The following is a 26,444-nucleotide window of genomic DNA, read 5'->3' on the forward strand; positions in this document are numbered from 1 at the left end:
CCGACGTCCGGGACTGCAGGTTCATCAACCCTAGGCTTCACTGTTTTGTCCTTGCGCTTCTTGGGCGGGCGTCTGAGCATCCGACGGCATTTTATAATTACAACGCTTCCCAAACACTAACCTGGCACAGTCTAACCTCCTCTTAATAGTGCGTTTGTTAAACCTAGCACAAGAGCGGCAACCAACAACGTCGTGCTCAGGCCCTAAACAAGGTATACACAAGGTATGGTAATCCCTATGAGGTATCTGTTTCCCACAAGAAATACAGTTATTCACTTTTTCTGACATCCGGTAAAATACTGAGGCAAGAAAAACCAAAATGTTCCCAACGGGTACTTAGCCAACTCTGTTTCGGTCTGAAACTCCGGTTTCGGAAATATTTCAGAACGCCAACCTGCACTCGCAAAACTGCTTCTGCATCGGACCATGCGGCAAAAAAGACTGAGGATATGACGTCGGTCATGCGCATTAGTACCCTGACGTACTGACGTCAGTCTAATGCGCCCTGACCGACGTCAGCCTTATACTCTGGTATTCGGGCCGACTGGACGCGGACTATACCCAATAGTAAGGACTGCAGCAATGGAAAACGAAGAACATCTGGAGCCATCTAACAACTATAAATACTCACTAATCATTGCTACTCTAGTATGGAGAATGACAGTTCTGCATGTCTGCTAGAGAAAGCACCATTTTTACCTTTTCTTAGCAGTTAAAATTTTGAAGGTATTTGTTACTGGTACCTTCAGCAATTTTTACATTTATACTCACCAAACTCATCTCTTTAGATTTTAAGGATGCTGAGCTTCCAGATGAGGCCGTGGAGGCCGGACTGCTGGAAACATCTTTTTTTAGCAGCCGACTCTTATCAATGCCGTTCTCTCGTGGTGAATGAGTAGGACTACCTCGCGGAGAAGATGGATCCTGAAGGAACAAACGCACACACCCATTACTGTGCATGCAAATGTAGAACAAAACGAATACTAAACATCTGAATATTTTCCTGTAATTCTTCAAATAAAATCAGTACACAATTACTGTTAGATACTTCACCACACAAACCAGTACTTAACTCATCTACATCAGAAGGCAGCATTTAAGAAATTACAGGACAGTGAGACTCAAGGTTCTCTAATATTGCCTTTAATTATCAAAAAAGATTTTTTTAGTTTTGTTTTTGTTAAAATGACAACAGGAGCACTTATTTTCTTTTCTTTATTTTTATAAATGTAACGTGAGCCTCATTATATAGTTATCAGCACTCTTAATGGAATATTGATCCATACCCCCTCCCGAAACCCTTTTTTTTTTTTATCATCTCATTCAGAAGCTTACATAAACAAGGTTACTTCAAATCTTGCAGTAATTTTTTTTTTTTTTATCATTTGCTTCTGAGGGACTTGCATTCCTCATGTGGCAGAGGTAAAAGGATGACTACCCCCCCCCCCCCACCCCCAAGGAGATGATGGACAGCATAAATTCTTGGATCGTTTATACTGTCAGAAGCAAATGTGGCAAACAGATCACATCACCGGTGACAGCTTTTCACAGCATTTCTAATACTTCATATGGTGTAAGCTGGCTACAAACAAATGTCGACAAAGGCACATCCTTCACCAGCTTCATCAGTGTCCATGGCTCACTACTTGGTGGGTATCGCACTATGACCTAAATCAAGCTCCATAAACCCAATCAACCTTCATGTTTCTACTGTCACCACATACATACACAGTCTTGTCTTTCCTCCTCTGTTTTCTCCATCTTTACTTATGCTCTGCAGTACTCTCCATGTATTTTTCTCCATTCTTTGTTACAGTTCAACTCTCGCTGGCCTTAATTACTCTCTGTAGCACTCTAGCCTTAGTTATACTCTATAGTACTCTCTCCATCTCTTTCTCCATCTTTGTGGTTATGCTCTGTAGTACTCTCCATCTCTTTCTCCATCTTTGTGGTTATGCTCTGTAGTACTCTCCATCTCTTTCTCCATCTTTGTGGTTATGCTCTGTAGTACTCTCCATCTCTTTCTCCATCTTTGTGGTTATGCTCTGTAGTACTCTCCATCTCTTTCTCCATCTTTGTGGTTATGCTCTGTAGTACTCTCTCTGAATAAGGCAGTCATCTAAGTATGGGTAAATATGAATATTTCTTTGTGGTTATGCTCTGTAGTACTCTCTCAATCTCTTTCTCCATCTTTGTGGTTATGCTCTGTAGTACTCTCTCAATCTCTTTCTCCATCTTTGTGTTTATGCTCTGTAGTACTCTCTCTGAATAAGGCAGTCATCTAAGTATGGGTAAATATGAATATTTCTTTGTGGTTATGCTCTGTAGTACTCTCTCAATCTCTTTCTCCATCTTTGTGGTTATGCTCTGTAGTACTCTCTCAATCTCTTTCTCCATCTTTGTGTTTATGCTCTGTAGTACTCTCTCTGAATAAGGCAGTCATCTAAGTATGGGTAAATATGAATATTTCTTTGTGGTTATGCTCTGTAGTACTCTCTCCATCTCTTTCTCCATCTTTGTGGTTATGCTCTGTAGTACTCTCTCAATATCTTTCTCCATCTTTGTGGTTATGCTCTGTAGTACTCTCTCCATCTCTTTCTCCATCTTTGTGGTTATGCTCTGTAGTACTCTCTCCATCCCTTTTTCTCCAGCCTTAGTCACGCTCTTTAACAGTCTCTCTCCATCACTTCCTCTGTATTCCACACTGCATTCACATATGCTCATTCTTTAGTGCTGCCACTATCTTCACCCAATACCTACACAATGCTACTTTTAGCCTGTTTGCTTTCTCTCTACATCTGTCATTACTGTTCTTCTAGTTGAGTTCCCTATGTATCTTCATTTCTCTATACTAATTCACATTCTGTAGACTGCCAGTTCACCAATGATTTATTGCCAAACTGCTTGTTTTACAAACAGACATTAACCATCACATCTCGACACCGGTGGTGTAATGAGCACCTAGACAACAAGTCCTAAATGATTACAGCCAGTCTGGTTGCAAACAGGCTAGACAGTTTTCCAAAATTGCATTTTATGTTCCCAAAACTTTGGGGCCCAGAGACTTAAAGTACTGACAGGGTGCAGACATCTTCTCTTGTACTGAAGGGGGTACAAAACACTACTTCTGAAAACTCTTTTTCAGTACCAGTTCCATGAAGTACATCTTGCTCAGCTGGACAGTGCTGTGACTGAAACATAAAAATAAACAGCACTGATACGCAAAGGACTCCGTGTATACAACGAGTTTTGTGTATGTCAGTCCTGTATGTAGTTGCTCTAGACTTTTTCCCCAGGCCATTTTGTTAGTGTGCAAACATAAGTAGGTCATCCACTCTGAGATCATGTAGCATGTGCCAACAGACTGCTTTCACTACTGAAGATTTTGTACAATGCAATATGGTGAGCCAGGCAGCTCCTCTTACAAAACACAAATTGACTTCGACCTCGTTATCCTCCTATCACTAACACTTGTGCTAACATCTAACTTATGTGCTAACTGCCAGACTAAGCCACTGCAAGCACTTGTAAAGCTGGGCAGATTTCCCTAAATGCTATATTCTTCTAAAAGTTTCTGATCGATTAAAAAAGGTCAACTAAAATCCATCAAAGTATGTCCCAAATTGAGAATATAACTTGTCCTGTTATTTACTGACCTACATTATTTACATGGAAATTGTTGGTTTCCAAAGCAACACAATCCCAATCAACATATTCTGTCCCAATAAAACAAAGAAATAAAATGAAGCATGTTTTGCTCTAGGATCTCTACACAACAGCCCTATACATTTATCTCATGCATGGGGTCCCCGCAAATTATCTGTGGCATGACCCCACTTATTCTCACAATATACAGTTATTGATCAAGGCATGAGTAAGGCCAATCTATAACCAAATGGGATAAGTTATTTCATGGACAAAAAAGGAAATTGGCTAGGCTTAAAATGGCCTGACAGGGCAGCCAGCCTAATTCTTGCCAATGACCCTATGTGATCACGTACTAAGAAAGTATAGCCATGTAAGAATTCATTATAATATATGCTCGACCAGGATCACTGTCAAACAGAACTTCTGACACCTGGGGAATTGACTGTATGTAGATGACCAACTGCCCTTGCAGACTCTCAGTGCTTTGCATTCATCTTCCTCCGGTATGAGGGCATTTGCTTGTGTTTTTCTTAGAAAGGAAGTCAACCCATGTCATCTTCTGTTCTTTTTTGATGTTGTAAGTGTCAAAAGGGAAAAGGCTTTGGTAATGCCAAAATATTAGATCGACAGTCTCAATTATGGTTTCCTGCCCTTAGTTAACAGGGAAGCCTACAAATCTAGGTACAGAGAAAGCACAGTTGTGTACACTTATCATAAATGTAGATGTTAGAGTGTATTCACTGTTGCAGTCATCACATTTGGGTTATCCCTACCAGGGTGGCCCTCAGCATAGCGCTCGGCCGGCCCAAATACCAGAGACTTAGTATTTCTGTGTCGGTTGCTGTCACTTTTGGATTGGCATCCGGTCGTCAGTAGTATAAAGTAAGGCAGCCGACGCCATTACATCAGTTTTTCTTGCCCTAACCTGTCAGGATCCCCCGAGTAGGAGTCCAGGTTCTGGTGGAAGAAACCCCACCAGTGGAAAATAAATACCAATAAGTCCCTTGAAAGGGAAGGAGAACAACAACTTAGAAAGGTAATAAAAGGAGAAAGAGAAGAAAGGGGAATGGAGGAAAGGAAACCAGGACTGCAACAGTGAATACACTTGAATACACTCGAACATCTACATTTATGGTACACAACTGTACTATGTTCTTCATGTTTCACTGTTGCAGTCATTACATTTGGGTTGATTCCCAAAGCTGAGGAAAAGGGTGGAGGCAGTCAATGAAACTAGGGGCTGGCCAGGATGCCCTGCAAGACTGCAGAGGCAAACCCTGCCCTGGATTTGGATAAGAGGGGCAGGTGGTAATGCTTGGTAAAAGCGTGAACAGATGTCTAGGTGGCAGCCTCCGGGATAGCCCTGGTGGAGACTCCACTGAGGAACGCTGCAGAGGTTGAGGCTGCTCTGGTGGAGTGTGTCCTGACCCCCTTGGAGGGAGGCTTTCCATGTTTGTAGCAGAAATGGATGCAGTGTACTATCCATTTGGAAATGGTTTGTTTGGAGATGGCTTTGCCTTCTGCCCCTGTAGTAAAGCTAACCAGCAATTGATCAGACTTTCTGAAGGATTTACTCCTGTCTAGATATAATCTGAGCTGTCTGTGCACATCTAGAGAGTGAAGAATCCTTTCCCCCTTGTTTTGGGGATTAGGAAAAAAGGTGGGCAAATGAATGGATTGGTTGAGAGCCACATTGGACACCACCTTGGGCATGAAGGATGGGTTAGCTTTGAGGGATACCCTGACTGCATGGAAGCTGATGAAGGGTTCCACAGCCATGAGTGCTTGCAGCTCAGAGACTCTTCTGGCTGAAGTGATGGCCAGAAGAAATGCTGTCTTCCAGGAGAGAAATGTTAGCTCTGCAGAAGAAGCTGGTTCGAAAGGGGGCAGGGTGAGCTTTTCCAATACAAAGTTAAGTTCCCAAGCTGGTGTTGGTGCTTTTCTGGGTGGCCTCAAGTTGCTAGCCCCTCTTAGGAAGTGCCTGATCAAAGGGTGTGAGAAAAGAGGCTGCTCAGTGGGGAAATGAGCAGAAATAGCAGAGGCATGAATTTTTATAGAGAAGAAAGAGAGGCCACTGTGTAGTAGGTCAGCTAAGTAATCCAGGATGAGAGGGAGGGAGGGCTGTGGTGTATTGGCTCCCTTAGCCTGGATCCAGGTGCAGAACCTTTTCCATTTATCAGCATAAGACTTTCTGGTGCTAGGATGTCAGGCCTCACTGATACATCCAGAACCTGCTTACTGAGTTGACAGATTTGTTCGGGGTTAGGGAATAAGCTACACTGCCAAATGGAGTGTCTGCAACTAGGGATGCATGAATTCCCCTTCTCCCTGGGTCAGGAGGTTTGGAATCTGAGGAAGATGCCATGGGGGTAGCGAGGACAGGCTGCGCAGCAAGGGGTACCAGTTCTGCTGAGGCCAGTCTGGAGCTATAAGAATGGCCCTTGGTTTTTCCTCCCTTATTTTGAGCAGTACCCTGGGGATAACAGGTAGGGGAGGAAAAACACAGGCAGATAGACTGACCCAGGGAAAGGACAGGGCATCCACTTTCCAAGCCATGCAGTGATGCTCCCCGGTGCAGAATTTGCTGAGCTGATGGCTGGTGTGGGAGGCAAAGAAGTAGACCTTTGGGGTTCCCCATTTCTGAGTTATTAGGGAGAAGGTACTTCTGTTGAGTTGCCACTCTTGTGGGTCCAAAAGATTTCTGCTTAATTGCTCTGCCAGACAGTTGAGAAATCCTGGTAGAAATTGTGCTACCAGGTGTAGTTGCATGGCACAGGCTGTGTGCCAAAGCGTCACAGCCAGCCTGCACAGAGGGTAGGAGTGAGTCCCTCCCTGCTTGCTGATGTACCACATCACAGTGGTGGTGTTTGTTTTGATCAGGAGAGCCCCTGGAGAAAGAGAAGGGGCTTGAAAGCAATCAAGGTGTGCTGCACAGCCATCATCTCTTTTTGACTGATGCGCAGAGGGATTTTCTGTATGCTCCATTGGCCCAGTGTGCACCTGCCACCCAAGTGTGCACCCCAAGCGTAGTGTGATGCATCTGTGGTGAGGGTCTGGGTGGTGAGGGGTGGGGAGAAAGGCATTCCCTTGCTGTGGGGGCATGCCGTTGCCCACCAAAGAAAGTCTTTTCTGAGGCAAGGAATTATAGGTAGAAGAGTTTCCAGGTCTTGAGAGTGTTGGCACCAAAGGCTCTTTAGGCACCACTGAAGTTTCCTAATATGCAGTCTGGCATATGGAATGAGTAGTATGCAATATGCCATGAACCCCACAGTTTACAGGATCTTCCTTGCAGTTAGCTGGGGCCTGATGGATAGCTGAGAGAAGTAGGCTGTCGGGAAAATTTGTTTCTCTGGAGTAAGGTATGTAATCTGGGAAGCTGTGTCCAGACATGCTCACAGGAAGATTATCCTTTGGATGGGCACCGGTTTGGATTCATTTTCATTGATTGTGTACCCTAGGAAAGTTAGCAGGGTCTTTACAAAGGCCAGGTGCTTGAGCAGCTTCTCCTGGCTGTCTGCCTGAATAAGGCAGTCATCTAAGTATGGGTAAATATGAATATTTCTTTGTCTGCAAAAGGCAATGGCCAGAGCCAGAGATATTGTGAAAACTCTGGGAGCAGTAGATAAGCCAAAGGGAAGCTCAGAAAACTGAAAGTGTTGAGATCCTGCCCTGAAGCGTAGGTATTACCTGCATGATTCCGATAGGAATTTGGAGGTAGGCCTCTTTTAGATTTAGGGTGGCTAGCCAAGCGTCCTTGGACAGCATGGGCAGCAGCTGCTAGAGGTAAGCATTCTGAATTTTGGGATCACCAGGAAGGTATTTAGAATGGACAGATCGAGGATGGGACACCAGGTGCCCTCTTTTCTGGGCACCAGAAAAAGTCTGGAGTAGAAGCCTTGCCCTTCTGTTCTGCAGGAACGTGCTCTACTGCCCTCATAGAGAGCAGGGAAAGGATTTGCTTTTGAGCCTCTGCCCACTGATTTGGTGGCAAATCTGGGAACCCTTTTGGGGTTGGAAGGGTGTGGATGGAAAATTTGTATCCTTGAGACACAATGTTCATAACCCAGTAGTCCTTGGTAATGGTGGCCCAGATGCTCGAGTGAAAGAAGAGTATTCCTCATAGGGGTAAGTGAAGGTGGGCAGAGGGAGGGGGTGGAGGTGGTGAGTCATTGTGAGTTCTTACCATACGGGGGTGGCTCAGAACTCCCTGGTTTTGAAGTGGAGGTAGTCCACTGCTTAGATCTCTGCATTCCCTGGGGCTGCTGTCTGGGGGGAATCTGCTTCCACAGGGCCTGTGCTGGGCCAGTTTACTGGGAGCAGGAAAGGACCAGTGTTCGGAGGGACAATGCTTGCTGAACATAGGGGGCTGGACCTACAAAAAATCCTTAACTGTTTGCACAGATTTTGCTTTTTCTTCAATTTTTTTTATGACCTCTTCTGCCTTAGTGCCAAATAAATTATCTTTGTGCAAAGGGGCATCCAACAATTTAGATTTGACATGATCTGGTAAGGGCTGTTCCTTAAGCCATGCATGCCTTCGAATGACAGATCCAGTGACTTCTGCCCTGCAAGAAGCTTCTAGGGCGTCAAAACCATAGTGCAAGGTGTGTTTAGTTAATTGACTTGCAGAACGCATTAAGTCTTGTAAATCTTTAGATTCTGCCCAAGCAGGAAAGGAAGGCATTTTTTGTTTAAGGAGTTCCAAGGTACGTTGCTGAAATTTCAGCATATGGAACTGGCAATTTACTGCGCTGATAGCAAGAATAGCTGAGGTGTATACTTTCCTACCCCATCTGACCAATGCTCGGGAATCCCTGTCTGAGGGGGTGAGACTCTTAGAAGACGTTGCTTTAATCCGTTTTGGCCCTTGAGAAATGACCTCAGGGTCAGCTGTAGGATTTTTATTTGTGTGAGTCAGGGACTCTATAGTACCTGTCCGGTTTTCTGGGAGCAGGAGGAAGGGCGTCAGTAGTTAAGCTGGATTCGAGGAAAACATTCTCCAGAACATCCATGACTGAGGTGATGGCCAAGGGTCTGTGTTGTGGAAGATCTAGGAATTCCCTGAGTCTCTTTTTAGACTGAGGGTAGTCCTGACTCTCCCATTGGAAATGCTTCCTTAAGGTATACAGGGTTTCCCCAAAGGAAAAATCCTCTGGGGGAGAGGCTGAAGGAATGGAGTCCTCTGCATCAGAATCCTCATAAGTGGAGAGGGGTTGCATGTCTTCATATTCAGATGCATCCGATTCATCTGACTCTTGTTCAGACAAAACTGCAGGGGACAGATCTCTCTTCCTTTTGGAGGGGGTAGCCTGCCTTCCCCTGATCAGCATAAGTTTTTCCACGTTTAAGTATTTGAGACTAAGGCAAGGTAGCAGGCACCTGGGTGTGGGTCGGTTTCTTGGGTGTGGTTCGTACCCTGGCCCTAAGAAACTCAGCAGTTTTAGAAAGAACGGTAGTCGTGAAAAAAGACATCGGTTTGTGTTGAGATTCGATAGTGCGAAGGACTTCCTCGGAAGCCGGTGTCTGTTCAGTGGCTCCAGACCCATCCAAGGTTGAGACAACCAACCACACGATCCTTAGTCGATGAAGACTTTTGCTGCATACCGGACTCTGAAAGGGTCTCGGTAGCTGCCTGCGAATCAACAGAAGTGGGCATCAGGGGCTGCAAAGGCACATCACTGAGTACCGGAGAACAAACGAATAGCTTAATGGAAATGTAGTTGGTAGGTTTGGACCTGTGCGGTCTGTCTCTGTCTTTATCTTCACGTTTTTTCAGAAGATCTGCTGTTGAATGGCTTACCGAAGCCATATCGGAATTCGAGGACTGTAAGCAAATATATCTGGCTACAAAAAGGGCCATTTGTTTGGTTCAATTCATTAAGTTTTTTAGCTTCTGAAAGTACAGTTGTGTACTTACCATAAATGTTGATGTTCGAGTGTATTCACTGTTGCAGTCATTACAATTGGGTTATCCTGCTGGCAGGCTACCAGCAGTTGGCCTGAATTCCAAAGTCAAGGTCCGGCGTCAGTTGCTGTCACCTCCTGCCTGACGTCAGTGCGCCAGGGGTATAAAAGATGTAGCCGATGCCATTTTCTTCAGATTTCTTGCCCCAGATGTCAGGTGCCCCCTAAAGGGTAGGCTAAAAATATGTCAATAAAGCATTCATGCACCAAGGTAAATATTTCCTTCATCTACAAGCAAATACACCACACACAGGTTGTATAGGTTAGAGAAGTACAGATAAGTTCCAGCAAAGATAAGGGGGATGGTGGGAGGGTAACCTGGACTGCAACAGTGAATACACTCGAACATCTACATTTATGGTAAGTACACAACTGTACTATGTTCACTGTGTTTCACTGCTGCAGTCATTACAATTGGGTTGAATCCCAAAGCTAAGGTTGGGAGGCTGGAGCTAAATAGGATTAGGAGTGGCTATGAGGCCCTGCAGAACTGCAGTGGCAAAGCCTGCCCTGGATTTAGAGTAGAGTGATAGTGCTTTGTAAAAGTGTGCACTGAACTCCAGGTTGCAGCCTCTAAAATGTCTTTGGTAGGTACTCCTCTGAGGAAGGCTGATGAAGTGGCTGCTGCTCTGGTTGAATGTGGCCTAATGTCCTTAGGCACTGATTTGCCATGTTGTGAATAGCAGAAACGAATGCAGTGACCTATCCACTTTGAAATAGTCTGCTTTGAGATGGCCTTTCCTTGTGATCTTGCAGCATATGTCACTAGTAATTGCTCAGTCTTTCTGAAAACTTTGGTTCTGTCCAAGTAGAAGCGCAGCTGTCAGTGTATGTCTAAAGAAAGCAGAAGTCTCTCACCCTTATTCTGTGGGTTTGGGTAGAAGGTAGGCAAATGAACAGTTTGGTTAAGGGCCACACTGGACACTACCTTAGGCATAAAAGTCGGGTTTGTCCTCAGAGAAACCCTATCTGGATGGAAAATGATAAAAAGGTTCCACAGCCATGAGTGCCTGTAGCTATAAGACTCGTCTTGCAGAGGTTATTGCTAGGAGCAAAGCCGTTTTCCATGATAAAAATTTTATATCAGCTGTAGCGGCTGGCTCAAAAGGAGGCAGGGTGAGTTTTTCCAAGACATAGGTCCCATGCAGGTATTGGTGATCTCCTTGAGGGCTTTATGTTTTTGGCTCCTCTGAGGTACTGCTTTAATAAAGGATGAGAAAAAATGGGCGGCTCTGTATTGTAATGAGCTGAAATGGCAGAGGCATGAATCTTAATTGATGAAAAGGATAGGCCTTTGTCCAGCATCTCAGTTAAATATTGCAAAATCTGAGGAATATATGGTACAGTCGTGTCAATCCATTGTGCCTGGTTCCAAGCACAGAATCTCTTCCATTTTTCAGCATAAGATTTTCTGGTACTAGGCCTCCTGGCCTCCAAAATAACATCCATCACCACTTTAGAGAGAGGTGTGTTTTGAATGACTACATTATCCGCCATGCTAACAGATTTATAGGTTCATAGGTTGGTACTGGGCTATCTGCCCGAAGGCATATATTAGCCCAGCCATGTTGTGCGGTATTCACAGCCCCTTTAGTAGTTCCCTAGACCCTTGTAGTAGCAGCTAGTACCCTTGGCCCCTACCTAGTAGTGCTGTTGGTGTGATCCCCGATGTGAACGTTCTGTTACCCATCCACTCATCAAGGTTCCTCTTGAAGAGTGATAGTGAGGGGCTCTGTCTTATGTAGATCGGGACCCTGTTCCATAGTAAGGGAAGTCTTTGCGAAGGGAATCTATCCCGCCAGTATATTCTATTCATTGTTGTGTTGAGATTTATATCCCTAGAGCATGTAGCTCGAGTAGATTTGGTTTTGCTAAGATGGAGCATGTTCAACAATTCTGGGTTGGACATGGCTCTGTACGTTAGACAGAGATCGCCTCTGAGAAAGCGGTATGCAACAGAGAACAGTCTTAGCTTTTTCAATCATGCTGCAAAGGGTAACTTTTTGAGGCCAGTAATCCTCTTGGTTAGGTACCTCTGTGGTCTTTCCAGCTGCTGGAGATGTCTAGCCAGGTACATTCCAATTGGTGGATTGTACTCAATAATGGGTCTGATGAGGGAAGAGTAGAGGGGCACCATTACATCCTTAGATCTTGATTTAAGTTCTTGAGTTGGCTGTGCAGGATCTGATTGTTGTGTTGGGAAAGTAAGTGAGGAATTTGAGGTAATGTCCAGGCTGGGTACTGAGACAAGTTCCTTAGGATTGGGTACCAGTGCTGGTGGGGCCAGTCTGGGGCAATCACTATCATTTGTGGCTTCTCTTGTCTGACTTTTAGGAGTACCCTGGAGAGGAGAGGCAGTGGAAGAAAGGCATATACTGTTAAGTTTTTCCAGTTGAAAGAAACAGCATCCACTTTCCATGCTTGCTTGTGATAAGCCCTTGTGCAAAATCTCTGTAGTTGGCAGTTGTGAGGGGAGGCAAATAGATATATGTCTGGGCATCCCCAATTCCTTGTTATCATGCTGAAGACTTGCGGATCCAATTTCCACTCGTGAGGATCCATGAGGTTTCTGATTAGCTTGTCTGCCAGAGTATTTATCTTTCCTGGCAGGAATTGTGCCTGCAAATGTACTTGGTAAGTCAATGCTGTGTCCCACAAAGTCATGGCTAGTCTGCATAGGGGGTAGGAATGAGTGCCTCCCTGCTTGTTTATGTACAACATGACTGTAGTATTGTCTGTCTTTATCAGTAGTTGTCCCGGAAGAAGTAGATCCTTGAAGGCTGTTAGGACATTCTGAACAGCTAGCATCTCTTTTTGGTTGACATGTAGATGCATTTGGCTTGCGGGCCATGTGCCCTGAATACATCTTCCTGCCATGTGGGCCCCCCAGGCATAATCTGATGCATCTGTTGTTAATATCTGCCTGGCTGTGGGTAAAACTAATGGCTGCCCCTTGTTGTGGTGACAGGCCTTTGCCCACCATCGAAACTCCTGTTGCAGGCAGGGAATGAGGGTAATTATTGTTTCCAGGCTGTGGCAATGTTGAGTCCAAACACTTTTTAGATACCATTGAAGTTTCCTCATATGCAGTTTTGCATATGGAATTAGTGGAATGCAGGATGCTATGAAGCCCAAAGCCTGCAGAATTTTTCTTACAAATAACTGTGTCTTTGTTGCCAACATTTTGAAATAAGTAGTCAGTTGCCTTTGTTTGTTTGGCGTGAGATAAGCCATCTGGGCAGTTGTATTTAAGCTTGCACCCAGGAATATTATCTCTTGAGAGGGTACTAGTTTTGATTTCTTTTTGTTTACTGTGTACCCTAGGCATGTTAGTAATCTTTTTACAAACGCCAGATGCTGTACTAGAATGTCCTTGTTCTCTGCTTGAATAAGGCAGTCGTCCAAGTAAGGATATATTTGTATTCCTCTTTGTCTGCAAAATGCAATTACTGGAGCCAGGCATTTTGTGAAGACCCTGGGTGCAGTAGATAAGCCAAAGGGCAGTGCAGAGAATTGGTAGTGCATTGAGCCAGCTATGAATCTGAGGTATCTTCTGCATAATTGTCTGATTGGGACATGCAGGTATGCCTCTTTTAGGTCTAAAGTCACTAGCCAAACCTTGTTGCCCAGCATGGGCAGAAGCAGCTGCAGTCTCAACATTTTGAATCTTGGAATATCCAGAAATGTGTTCAGAATAGACAGGTCCAGTATTGGTCTCCAGGCTTTGTCATTTCTGGACACCAGGAACAGTCTTGAGTAAAATCCTTGTCCCTGCTCTTGCTGTGGTACTTGCTGAATGGCCCTCATGTCCATGAGGGATGACACTTGCTTTTGTGCCTCTGCCCATTGATTTTTTGGCAGGTCTGGCAAACCGTTTGCCCCTGGTAGGGTGTGAAAGTGAAACCTGTAGCCTTGTGACACTATATCCAAGACCCATTTGTCCTGGGTTACTACGTGCCAATTTTGAGAAAAAAGTGCTAGTTTTCCCCCTAAAGGTGCTGCCAAAAGATAAGTGCTTGGCGCAGGCAGGGGGAAGTCATTGGGACTGTTTCCTGTATGGCTGTGATTTGTCTTCTCCGCTTTTGGAGGTAGAAGTACCCCATTGTTTAGACCTGTATGAGCCTTGGGGCTGGGATCTGCCTCTAGGGCATCTGTATCTGCCTCTTTGTGGCCTGTCTGACACTGGAAAGGACCAATTCTTTGTAGGCCAGTGCCTGCTAAATCTTGGAGGCTGAACCTGTAAGAAATCCTTGACTGTTTGCATAGATTTAGCTTTGTCCTCCATTTTCTTCAACACCTCTTCTGCTTTAACACCAAACAAGGTATCATGCTGTAATGGAGCATCTAATAATTTTGCTTTAACATGATCAGGCAGATTCTGTTCCTTTAACCAAGCATGCCTCCTAATGACAGAACCCATAACAGCGGCCCTGCAGGAGGCCTCCAGAGAATCAAAACCACATTGCAAAGTATGCTTTCCCACTTGTTCAGCTGCATGCAATAAATCTTGCATTTCTTTGTTTTCTGCACATTCAGAATTTATCAACATTTTATGTTTAAACAGTGACATAATATATTGTTGATATTTAAGCATATGAAACTGACAATTTAAAGTCCTTATAGCCAAGGTAGCAGAACTGTAAATCTTTTTTCCCCATCTGTCCAGTGCCCTAGAATCCCTGTCAGAGGGGGTAGGGTTTTTTGCAGTGGAAGCCTTGACCCCTTTGGGACCCTGTGATATAGTTTCTGGGTCAGCTGCAGGGTTCTTAAAAAGAAATTTATGTGAATCAGGAACCCTGTAGTATCTGTCTGGCTTAACAGGAGCTGGAGTTAAAGAGTCAGGAGTCAGACTGGACTCTGAAAATATATCATCTACAATGTCTAACACAGGTGGAATAGCAAGGAGCTTGTGCTGAGGTAGTAAAAGGAAGACTCTGATCCTTTTCTTAGATTCTGAATAACCTTGGCTCTCCCAGTGGAAATGCTCCCTCATGGTATGCAGAGTTTCCCCAAAAGAATAATCCTCAGGAGGAGAGGCAGAAAGGATAGATTCTTCAGCATCAGAATCCTCATAGGGAGGAAGACAGTGTTCCTGATCAGAAGAGGAATCAGAAGAAATGGAAGATTCATATTCCGTCTCTTGCCTAGGCCTCTTATCAGGAGGGGGATGGGAACCCCTCAAAGTAATTAGGTCTTCGGCCACTTTGAGCATCTGTTTTTTAGGCATGGAGGCCTGTTCATGGGGCTGTTGTATTTATTTCTTTGTCTTTAGAGGTGCTTTAGTCTTTGCCTTTGAAGCTGAAGTCGTTTAGCATACAACTGTGTAGGCCTGAAAACACCCTCTGAAGCCGATGCCTGCTCAGCGGCTCCGGACCCATCTGAGGGAATAGTTTCCGAGGTTCCAATACCTTTAGTTTCCAGCGGCCTAGTCGGCTCCATGTGGGAGTCGGAAGTGGCCTGCGGCTCTAAAGTGGCTTAGAATAAGCCTAGTCATCAGTTTTGGACCTCTGATGCCTGTTCGTTTCTTTTTCTTTGCATTTCTTTTGAACTGCAGTAGTCGGATGGCTATCCGATGACATAGTGTAATTAAATCTTCTGCCAAAATAGTGAAATGCAAAACCGTACAGACGCTTAATAGTGCGTTGGTTAAATCTAGCACAAAACTAACAATTAGCAACGTCGTGATCAGGGCCTAGGCAAGGAATACAGTAAGAATGGAAGTCCTTATGAAGTACTTGCTTCCCACAAGAAATACAATTATTAACTTTTTCTGATATCGGTCTGGAGCAAGAAAAAAGTTTCCCCAACGGAGTACTTAGCTTTTAATGAAAATTTCGGATCTGAAATTCGAACACGAAAATCTCAGGAGTCGGCTGACTGGCACTTGCAAACTGCTTTTGTTTTGGGCACCGCGCGGCAAGAAAGACTGAAGAAAATGGCATCGGCTGCATCTTTTATACCCCTGGCGCACTGACGTCGGGGAGGAGGTGACAGCAACTGACGCCAGACCTAGACTTTGGAATTCAGGCTGACTGCGGGTAGCCTGCCAGCAGGATAACCCAATTGTAATGGTTACTGGTTTATGCAACACTGCCTCCTCCTTAATCCCAAAAAAACAAAACTACTGCTTTTTACTCCTACTCATAAATCACCCATTCCTTTCTTCTCTTTAACCTCTAACAATGGTACCAACATCAACCCAGAGACTACAACCCGCCTACTAGGTGTAACTATTGGTAATCATCTCAACTACGATGAACACATAAACTCTACTATAAAGTCTGTTAACAGAAAACTTGGCACCTTCTATAGAATAAAACCCTTCCTTACCCCTTCTGCAAGGAAAGCAATTGCCCAAACCCACCTTATTTCTACCCTCTTCTATGCCTCTGTTATATATACCAACCTATCCAAAACAACCTCCAAACTCTCCACCTGTTATAATAGTATAGCTAGATTCATCACATGTTCCCCTTTAAAACTCACCACTGCCTTAACCTCAAACAACTTGGATGGCTAGAACTGAAAAACCAGATACTCTTTCAACAATTACTTATTACACACAAGACCCTGTACCACCCTAACAACACCCCCATCCTCACTCATCTAATTACACCTTACACTAATCTAGCTACACTACGCTCTGCTAACAAGCTTCTAGTTTCCTCAAATAAAGCCAACAGCAAAGCCGGGGATTCACTTTTCTCAAACACTGCAGGAAAATTCTGGAATCAGCTTCCTGCTGAATTATCTACCCTTGCTTCTACTTCTCTTTCTAAAAAACATCTTAAAGAACATCTGAAAGCTCATTGGCTTTGTCCATGTACTAACCCTGACTGACTTCTTTTTCCCCTTCTATTCTTAACCCTATCCCTTCTCCTTTAACCTGTACTTCCAAATCATAGTACTACTCTTCCTCTTGAATAACACAATGACATATATATTCTCGTTCCTATAACTATGACTTGCTCATACCTTCTAGTGTGATTTGTAGAATTGTTTTTAGTTTAGTTTTTTATAGAATTGTTTAGTTAATTTCTACTAATACTGTTTAGTATTCAAATGTATTATTATAACTGTTCACTAGACCATTGCTACCTCTATATTTATTCTTAATGGTTGTATGTATTATTAACTGTCTCAATATTCATGTTTGGAGCTTTTCTCCCCAGGCCTCTACTGAAAATGGACATATATCCAGCTAGACTGGCCCGGTCAACAAATGTAAAATAAAATAAATAATGACTGCAACAGTGAAACACGATGATCATCAATACAGAAGAATCTACAAATATGCGAAATGAGGAATTCATGCTTACTTTCCTTAGCTCAGTCCTCTAATTATCAAAGAAAATTTCACTGAGCCATCTGGCCATGCGCATCTACCAATTAATCACACTGAAGACCAGTGTGGCTGGTATATACACCTCTTTCCAAAGCTGTTAAAACTAGACTTCCTATGTCACTCAAATGGGAATAGGACCTGGAAGCAATATGGAACCTTTAGCTCCATCCAAGGACATCACTGTGGGGTCCGATGTACAGGCTTTGGCAGGCTTGTTGGGCAATCAGAAGCAATCAGATTTCATGGAAACTGGGGAATGGGGTGCCAGCACAAAGGCAAACTAAAGTGTCTCAAAGAATGGAGGAGAGAACAGCAGTGATCTTGGATTCCTCCTAAGAATGTTTTCTTAGTCTCCAACATTTTCAATATCTCTCCCTCAAAGCATTCTGTCATCAGAGATCTTCACTAAAAAGTACATCCTCTGGTAGAGACCCTGACAAAATGCAGTCTCTCTTATTTGAGTTACAGTCTAATGCTGAAGAGAGGTGTGGTGTAGCAATAGGTCAAGTCTTCTTTGTATGGGCAGCCTGGCTCCTTGGAAGAGGTGGTACATTTACATTTAGCATGGTCAGCTGACTGCCACTGTGAGAACATCTCTTTTGTCAATTTTTTTAAAGTCCTGAATGGTCAAAGCTTGACCGAGATACATGGGACTGGGAACAGGTCAGAGATATAGTGTGCTCTACCGCATGAAGACATTGGAAAGGAACCTACAAGAATTACAGATCTCCATCTCAACAGCATTCTTAACTGAGTTACTAAGTTCCCAAATCTGTTTAACCTAGACTCTGGTGTTCCTATAACCAGTGTGTGTGTGTGTGTGTGTGTGTGTGTGTGTGTGTGTGTGTGTGTGTGTGTGTGTGGGGGGGGGGGTCTTTTTTTTACCTAGATTTACTGTCAGTTCAGAATGTATGGTCAGTATCCTTGCTAATACAACTTCAAGTGTACTGACCATCTGGTAGTTTAGCCTGAGAAGACATGCTCACAACTGTGTGCATGCTTGCCTCCATAGGCCTGGGACGGAGGATTATTATAACCCACCAAAAGGGTCTGGAGACCAGTTTCAATGTATGAGGAATCTTCAGGTGTATCAAGTGAAATGAGAGCAGTCGTTCACTCTAAAACATCGCTTCTGAGGGTCATCTTACCTTTATCCTGTTTTGTCATGGTGGTGCCTTTTTTGTGAAACTTCTTGAAACAGGGATGCCTCTGAAGGCACTCATGAATGTTTGGAAGATTGGCTTATGGCTTCAAATTTTCCTGCATCAGCAACATACAGAGACTGTTCTCACTACTTCTTCATGAGTAAAACCAGCACAAATCTGACACCCAACCAATAGAAGAGAATCTACCAAGCTAAAGAGCCACCTACAATGGAAATCCCTCTATGGGATCTGATGTCTGCAGTCAGAGAAGCATATCATATCTGCATGAAGCTTGCCCTAAGAAGATAAGACTTCCAGGAAATTTACTGGCAAAGCAAAACAGGCACAAAGATCTGAACAGAACTGTACCAAATAAGAACATTTCTTCAGTGGGAGAACAGATTCTGGAACTTCAGTGCTCTGGTGATTGAACTGAGCTGAGTGACCACAAATGTTCACATGACTGTAACAAAAAAGAAATGAAGAAGGTGTGACGCTAACTGCCCTTTTAGCTCAGCTGCAGAGTGTTGTGTTGTGGAAGAGGAAGCCCCACCTGATATGCGCAAATCTCTCAGAGTCAGGCCAGTTGGACAGACATCCACCTGCAGTTAATTCTCACATCACATATTCTACTGCAGCAGTATTGCTCCACAAAAAGAAAACCTGCTGTGTGGGTTTAACAGAAAAGTATGGAACACCCACAGAAAAGATCTCCAGACTTTCATCCATACTGATGCTCTTGGCAGCAACCATCAACCCATAAAGAGAAAGCAGAGTGCTATCTGTCATGCCTGAATATATACATTTTTACTAAGTATACCAATGAATCTTTTAGTTAAGATAAGAAACACACAAAGACAAATGTTGGAAAAGGAAGACGAAAGGGAAGTCCTTTACAGAAATTAAACTTTGAATATTAAGACAACATCAAATTTATTCTTAAAGTCTGTAAAAGAAGGTAACCTTAACGTAATGTGAAATTTAGTACATATATTTTCAGATGAAAGGATGGCAGAATATGTCAAGTCCAGTCATGCATAATCTCCACCAAGTATCACACACTGATATTTACCAAAGTACCTTAATGAACATCACTCATTTTAATACACCCAAAAGTATACAATATTGTTTGGGAGTTATAATTTAACACCCCACAGTAAATACTGTATTTCTTCATAATGCAACCTGTTGCAAAAGTCACACAAAAAAAGCGAAGTGCTTCGAGGGGGGGGGGGGGTACTGCAGTGGATGGACTGCCCATTTGCCTTAAGGAACAGTGGCTTTAATTCAACTGCCACGTATCTTCCACATTAGTACACGGTGCTCTTTGTGTACATGTCTAGAAGACCAGAGAAAATGCTGAAGGGACTTACTCTCATCATTACACCTTACAACTGCAGCCAGCTTCCTAAACCACTACTTAGCAGCAGATGTTACCTTTTTGTCTGCAAGATCACTTCATCCTGGAATTATTCATGTACCTACATATGCAGTAAGGCCTGTATCACACCTACTGGAGATCAAAGTTAGAATTCTGCTACTACACTCAAGGCTCATACTTTCCATCCAAAACTGGTAGACCACTTACATGTTTGCAGAAAGACACTTTTTCATTCATTTATATTATAATGCCTTGTGTGATTCCTTGTACATAACATTATTTGCAATACACAATGTACTTAAGCAAAATACAATGATAGGGTGTGAGTGATGCACTTTTTAATGATGGTGAGATTTGGATCTATTCTAGTTAGTCAAAATTTTAAATTGTCAAAATTCATATGGCCAAGACCTGACTTAGAATTTAATACACACTAAGAGATTGCACTACAGTGCCATGATCTCTATGCAATTCTGTTTCACTTTCACAGTTGGTTTTCAATATTTTAAACGGTCAATCCTATAGTCTTGACTATACGAATTTTAACAAATTAAAATTTTTACTAACTACAACAGATCCAAATCTCACCATCAATAAAAATTGCAGACATTTAAACCACTTAAATAAATCTGAGACTTAATATAGAAGATGAAGTTCACCGTGTTAAATGCTTCGAGTAATTAACTGGGCCTGTAAACATTCCTCAGTATTATACCATTCTGTCATACACTTTTGTTGTTTAAAATGTTACCATTCAGTTTTCAAGATTATACATTCAAGGACACACTTTGTTCTTCTGCAAGCATGAACTGCTTCAGTTTCAGCACTAAGAATCAATGAGGATGGTACAAAGAATGAAGAATTACGTCTCCATGCCAGGTATAGTTTTAAAATACTGCAAGCAGTCAATTGAGAGAATAAAAAAAATTGAATTGAGATGCTATGTGTAAGATTACTACTGTTTGCCTACTATTACTCTGTCAGAAAATCACAAATTATAAGAGGGCCAGACCAACATCTGAGGCAAAAACATAACACACATCTTTATAAATAAAATTCCCAAATACAGCTGACTGCCACCATCACTAAAACAGAACAGTGGTATGCATTTCATTTAAACGGAATGACTGTTACATATTTGTTAGATGCGTCACTAACCTTAAGGAACTTAATGACTGTGTGGACAGTCTCCATGAAAATAAGAGGAAATATGTCAAATGCATCAGGTATCACCAATAACTTAAATGGAAACAAACAGCTCTTGTAGGAATACAGTTTACCAAAGTTTACGGGAACAGAAACAGAGACGGACTGTATAGCAAACACATAAGAAGGAAATGTCAAGAAGCTAAACTTCATTACAATCCAAATATTGGCAGCTGTGAAATGAATGGTAAAAAGTATACAAACCTCATTGGATACATCCACAACCAAGTTGTCATCACTTTTGTCTCCATCACTGTCCTGAAATAAACATTCCATATAAGTTACACAAGTTCAGTGCTGCAATCCGAACACAAAGGTAACAATTACATCATTTCTGACATCGATGTAAATGGTGGTTTTAAAGAACATACTGGTTAGTGATAAAACTTGTCAATGCAATTACCAATTTAAAGCACATAATATCCCTACCCACAGAGTCATCTGTGCTAACAAATAACAAATTTACTGTCCAGAAAGCCCCACAGGTGACTCCACTCTTACAATAAACACCTAACTAGGAAGCCAAAGGGAATTGCATGGTTCTTTTCTTAAAACACTGCAGGACAGGAAAAAGGCAACATACCTGGATTATACTGACCGGAAAACCTGCTGACTGTAAACACTTTATGACCATTAACTACTTATGTCTGCTTAAGAAAACAGGTAAGCATGTTTAAATGAAATGCCACAGGTTAGAGGTGGAGGAAACAATGTACTTATGCAATTGTTGCAGTTATTGAATATGCAACATGCTTAACATCCTAAAGTGTGTATGTTACTGTCATATAATCACAAAGGGCTGTACGTCATCAGTCATATCAACTGTTAAAGATTGTGTTTCAGATCTGCATTACCTTAATTCATGCTCAGTTGAGCAAAATATTTTTTTTTTTTTTTTTTTTTTTTTTTTTTTTAAGTTGCAGATCGAAACTGAAAATTGCCCTATTCAGTGATGTGTCCCGCCTCTGCTTAAGCGCATGCAGGAAGTAGCACCACACTACTGACATGGTGACTTTGTGCTGGGGTCGGAAATTGCAGTGTTAACAGTCTGAAGGTTAGTAATGCAAGCTATATTTTATTTTTTCAAAAGCAGCAGCTTTTTTACCACAGTGCTGCCAAAAAATGCTAAAGTAACTTCAGTGACAAAGTCTCCCAAATGCATGTACAGTACAACTTGAACTAAAGGAATACACTTCATTACTGTATGCAATCCAGGACATCTATGGGCATTGCATATTTATTGCTAAGGCAGTCTATTACCAACTTGCTTTTCATAGTTCTTCCACATTATAATAATCTGGGGACAAGTACAATTTAATATTATTTTCTGTACTGTAACAGCTATCACTGAAGTACAGATATGTAGCCACAACTGATCAGGAAGTGCAGCAATGCTCTGGCTTTGCAAAATCAATGCAACGAGCATGACGATGCAGAGTCAGAAAGCACACAACGTAGAGGTTCGATTTTGCTGCTGATTAAACAATCGGTTTGGAAATTAATTTCTCTTCCAACAACTTTGCATTTCATTTTTCTTAACAAAACCATAACTGCACATGTGCATGCACTTTATAAAGCAAAGTGCACATCCTTATCAAGGAGTGCATTAATGAACTGCACTTGGACATCTTCCAGCAGAGGATGGAGCCTCATCCAGGCATGCCACCTAATCACTCATCCTGTAGCTGCCACCATGGATGTTTAAGACATAATCATAGCCATACTAGGTTCAGAGTTTTGCCATGAGTAACAGCACAGGTGAAGTCCCCATAGTTTCACCCAGGGAATCACATCTGACATCTCCATAATTTTCTCCTCCTTTTGCTCAAGGACAACAATCTGAAGGATGTGTCTGAGAGTTAATGTCTTAAAGGTCAGGGTGGCGTTTACATATACCTTCTTCTCAATTCCCCAAATCAGTCTAGCACTCTGCGTTTCCTGTCATTGAGAAATTTAAGGAACTTCTGAGCCCTTTAAAACCTATCACACTTTTTAAAGGCAAGGGGCATAGTGTTACTTTCCTGGCAACCAGAAAGCATTCTCTATAGCTTCCTGCATTATAGGAAATACCACAACTTCAGTGGAATTCAGGTCCACCAAATCAAAACAGCATTCGTGGATGTCCAATATTTCTCTGCCTTCCCACATTTCAGGAGGCCCTTTATCCTGCAAAAAGTATCTTCAAATAAGACTTACACTGAGACAGAAGGAGAGGACTTGGTGTCATCAATATGTCTAACATACCCAAAGGCAGAACATATTTGGGAAACCTAGTCCATTTCTTCACACTCACTCTGTGATGACCAGAATTTCTCTGTGGGGTGGGTTTCCCCCTCACTCACAAAGTACAGTTGAGTACACTTACCATAAATGTAGATGTTCGAGTGTATTCACTGTTGCAGTCATCACACTTGGGTTATCCTGCCAGGGGTAGCTCTCAGTCGGCCTGAATACCAGAGGCTTAGTATTTCTGCGTCAGTTGCTGTCGCTCCATGACTGATGTCAGGTCGTCAGTGGTATAAAACTGGCAGCCGATGCCATTACATCAGTTTTTCTTGCCCCCAAATAGGTAGCTAGGTTTTGGTGGAATAACACCACCAGTAGAAAGTAAATACCAAATAGCACTGTAAGGAGTGAGAAAGAGAAAGAGAGAGAGACAAGGGGGGTGGAGGGTAGGAAACCAGGACTGCAACAGTGAATACACTCGAACATCTATATCTATGGTATGGGAGACCCTGTCAGCATGAAAAATGATGAAGGCTTCCACAGCCATGAGTGCTTGTAGCTCAGACACTCTTCTAGCTGAAGTGATGGCCAGAAGCAAGGCTGTTTTCCAAGAGAGGAATTACTATAGGCTTAAAGTTTCCAACAGAAAGTTAAGGTCCCAAGCAGGGGTAGGGGCTCTTCTGCGTGGCCTTAAGTTGTTAGCCCCTCTAAGGAACTGCTTGATGAGGGGGTGTGAAAAGAGGGGTGGCACTGTGCTGCAATCAGCAGAGATGGCAGAGGCATGGATTTTAATAGAAGAGAAGGATAGGCCCCTGTGAAGCAGGTCTGCTAGGTAATCCAGGATGAGAGGTAAGGAGGGCTGTGCTGGTTCAGTTCCTTTATCCTGGATACAGGAGCAATATCTTTTCCACTTGTCAGCATAGGACTTTCTAGTGCTGGGTCATCTGGCTTCACGTACAACATCCAGGACTTGCTTGCTTAAGCTGGCCACTGGAGGAAAGATCGAAGAATAAGCCAGGCTGCCAGATTCAGATTCTGCAATTGTGGATGCAAGAACTCTCCCTTCTGCTGGGTCAGGAGAGTTGGAATCTGAGGGAGGTGCCATGGAGGCAACGGTGACAGACTGCGCAGTAGTGGGTACCAGTGTTGGCGTGGCCAATCTGGGACAATCAGGATTGTCCTTGGTCTTTCCTCCCTTATTTTGAGTAACAACCTTGTAAGAAGAGGTAGAGGGGGAAATGCATATATTGAGACGTTTACCCATTGGAAGGATAGGTCATCCACTTTCCAGGCCTTGATGTGAGGTTCCCTGGTGCAGAATTTGCTGAGATGGTGGTTGTTATGGGAGGCAAATAGATCCACCTTTGGGGTAACCCCATTTCAGGGTTACGAGGCTGAAGGTGTTGTGGTTTAATTGCCACTCGTGTGGGTCTAGGAGATTGCTGCTTAAGCTGTCTGCCAGAGAGTTTTGGTTGCCTGGCAGGAATTGTGCTAGCAGGTGAATCTGCATGGCTGGAGCCGTGTGCCAAGGGGTCATGGCTAGCCTGCATAGTGGGTAAGAGTGGGCACCTCCCTGCTTGTTGATGGACCACATCACTGTGGTGTTGTCTGTTTTGATTAGCAGTGGCCCCGGAGAGTGTAGGGGTCTGAAAGCTGTCAGAGCATGCTGAACAGCTAGCATCTCTTTTTGGTTGATGTGCAGATTAATTTGATTTGGGCTCCAGTGGCCCTGAATGCACCTGCCATCCAGGTGTGCACCCCAGGCATAGTCTGATGCGTCTGTGGTTAGGGTCTGGGAGGCATGGGGTTGTGAAAAGGGAAGTCCCTTGTTGTGGTTGCATGCTGCTGCCCACCGAAGGAACTCTTTCCTTAGACAAGGTATCATAGGTATGATAGTTTCCAGGTCCTGAGAATGTTGGCACCAAAGGCTTTTTAAGTACCACTGAAGTTTCTTCATATGCAGTCTGGCATATGGAATTAGTAAAATGAGGGAGGCCATGAACCATAGAGCCTACAGGATTTTCCTTGCAGATAGCTGGGTTCTGGTGGCCATTTGAGCAAAGTAGCCTGTCAGATAGGTTTGTTTTTCCGGGAGTAAGGAATGCCATCAGGGATACTGTGTCCAAGCTTGCTCCCAGGAATACAATTTTTTGAATGGGGACTAGTTTGGATTTCTTTTCATTGATAGTGTCCCCAGGGAGGTTAGAAGGTCCTTTTACAACAATCAGGTGTTGCAACAGCTTTTCCTGACTGTCTGCCTGAATTAGGCAATCATCCAAGTAGAAGTACATTTGAATATTTCTCTGTTTGCAATAGGGAATGGCTGGAGCCAGGCAGTTTGGGAAAACTCTGGGAGCAGTGGATAAGCCAAAGGGAAGTGCAGAGAACTGATAATGCATAGATCCTGCCCTGAAACGTAGACATTTCCTGCAGGAGTCCCCTGTTGGGATGCGCAGATAGGCCTCCTTTAGGTCTAGGGTGGCTAACCACGCACCTATGGACAGCATAGGGAGAGGCTGCTGTAGGGTGAGCATTTCAAATTTTGGTACCACCAGGAAGGTGTTTAGAATGGATAGATCTAAGATTGGACACCAGGTACCCTCTTTTCTGGGTACCAGGAAGAGTCTAGAATAAAAACCTTGGCCTGTCTGTTCTACAGGAACAGGCTGAATTGCCCTTATGGAAAGCAGGGACTGAACTTGGCCTTGTGCCTCTGCCCACTGGTTTGGAGGTCTGGGAACCCTTCTGGAGCTGGCAGCATGTGGAAATAAAATTTGTACCCCTGGGATACTATGTTGAAGACCCATCGATCGTTGGTGATGCAGGTTCAGTTTTTTTGCATGGTTCCATTGTATGTTGCTGGTATTTCAGCATGTGGAACTTTCAATTTAATGCTGTAATGGTAAGAGTTGCAGAGGTGTATACTTTTTTACCTCATCTGTCTAAAGCTCGGGAATCCCTGTCCAAGGGGGTGGGATTCTTAGCTGTAGTTGCTTTTATTCCTTTAGGTCCTAGGGAGATGACCTCTGGGTCAGCAGTAGGATGTTTGAAGAGAAATTTATGTGAGTCAGGGACTCCATAGTACCTGTCAGGTTTCCTTGGAGCAGGGGGTAAAGTATCAGTAGTTAGACTGGATTCCATAAAGACATCTTCCACAACATCCAGAACAGGAGGGATAGCTAAGGGTCTGTGTTGTGGTAGATCTAAAAATTCCCTGAGTCTCTTTTTGGACTGAGGATAATTCTTGGCATTCCCAATGGAAATGCTCTCTCAAGGTATGTGGGATTTCACCAAAAGAAAAATCCTCTGGAGGAGAGGTAGAAGGAATGAATTCCTCTGCATCTGAATCCTCATAGGCAGATAAGGGCATGTCTTCATAATCAGAAACCTCAGAGTCATCGGACTCTTGGTCAGATAATGCTGCTGGGGACAAGTCTCTTTTTCTTTTAGAAGAGGTAGGCTGGCTTCCCCTAATCAACATGATAAGGTCTTCCGCCATTTTAAGCATTTGAGATTGAGGCATGGAAGC

The 26,444-nt window shown here is 43.3% G+C and overlaps 1 protein-coding gene across 5 annotated transcripts in view; it reads right to left on the reverse strand.

Annotated features, from left to right (window-relative positions):
• TLE1 (TLE family member 1, transcriptional corepressor) overlaps positions 1–26,444 on the reverse strand; it is a 592,599-nt gene that overhangs the window by 138,477 nt on the left and 427,678 nt on the right. For all 5 annotated transcript variants that reach the window (XM_044060888.1, XM_044060886.1, XM_044060887.1 and 2 more), the window contains 2 exons: positions 20,894–20,947; positions 772–924 (listed from right to left, as the gene is read on the reverse strand). In XM_044060888.1, coding sequence (XP_043916823.1) covers positions 772–924; positions 20,894–20,947 — 207 coding nt within the window. The remainder of the gene's footprint in view (positions 1–771; positions 925–20,893; positions 20,948–26,444) is intronic.

This window comes from Protopterus annectens, chromosome 2.part0 (genome assembly GCF_019279795.1).
Source record: "Protopterus annectens isolate FY-2018-M chromosome 2.part0, PAN1.0, whole genome shotgun sequence".
Taxonomy (NCBI): domain Eukaryota; kingdom Metazoa; phylum Chordata; order Ceratodontiformes; family Protopteridae; genus Protopterus; species Protopterus annectens.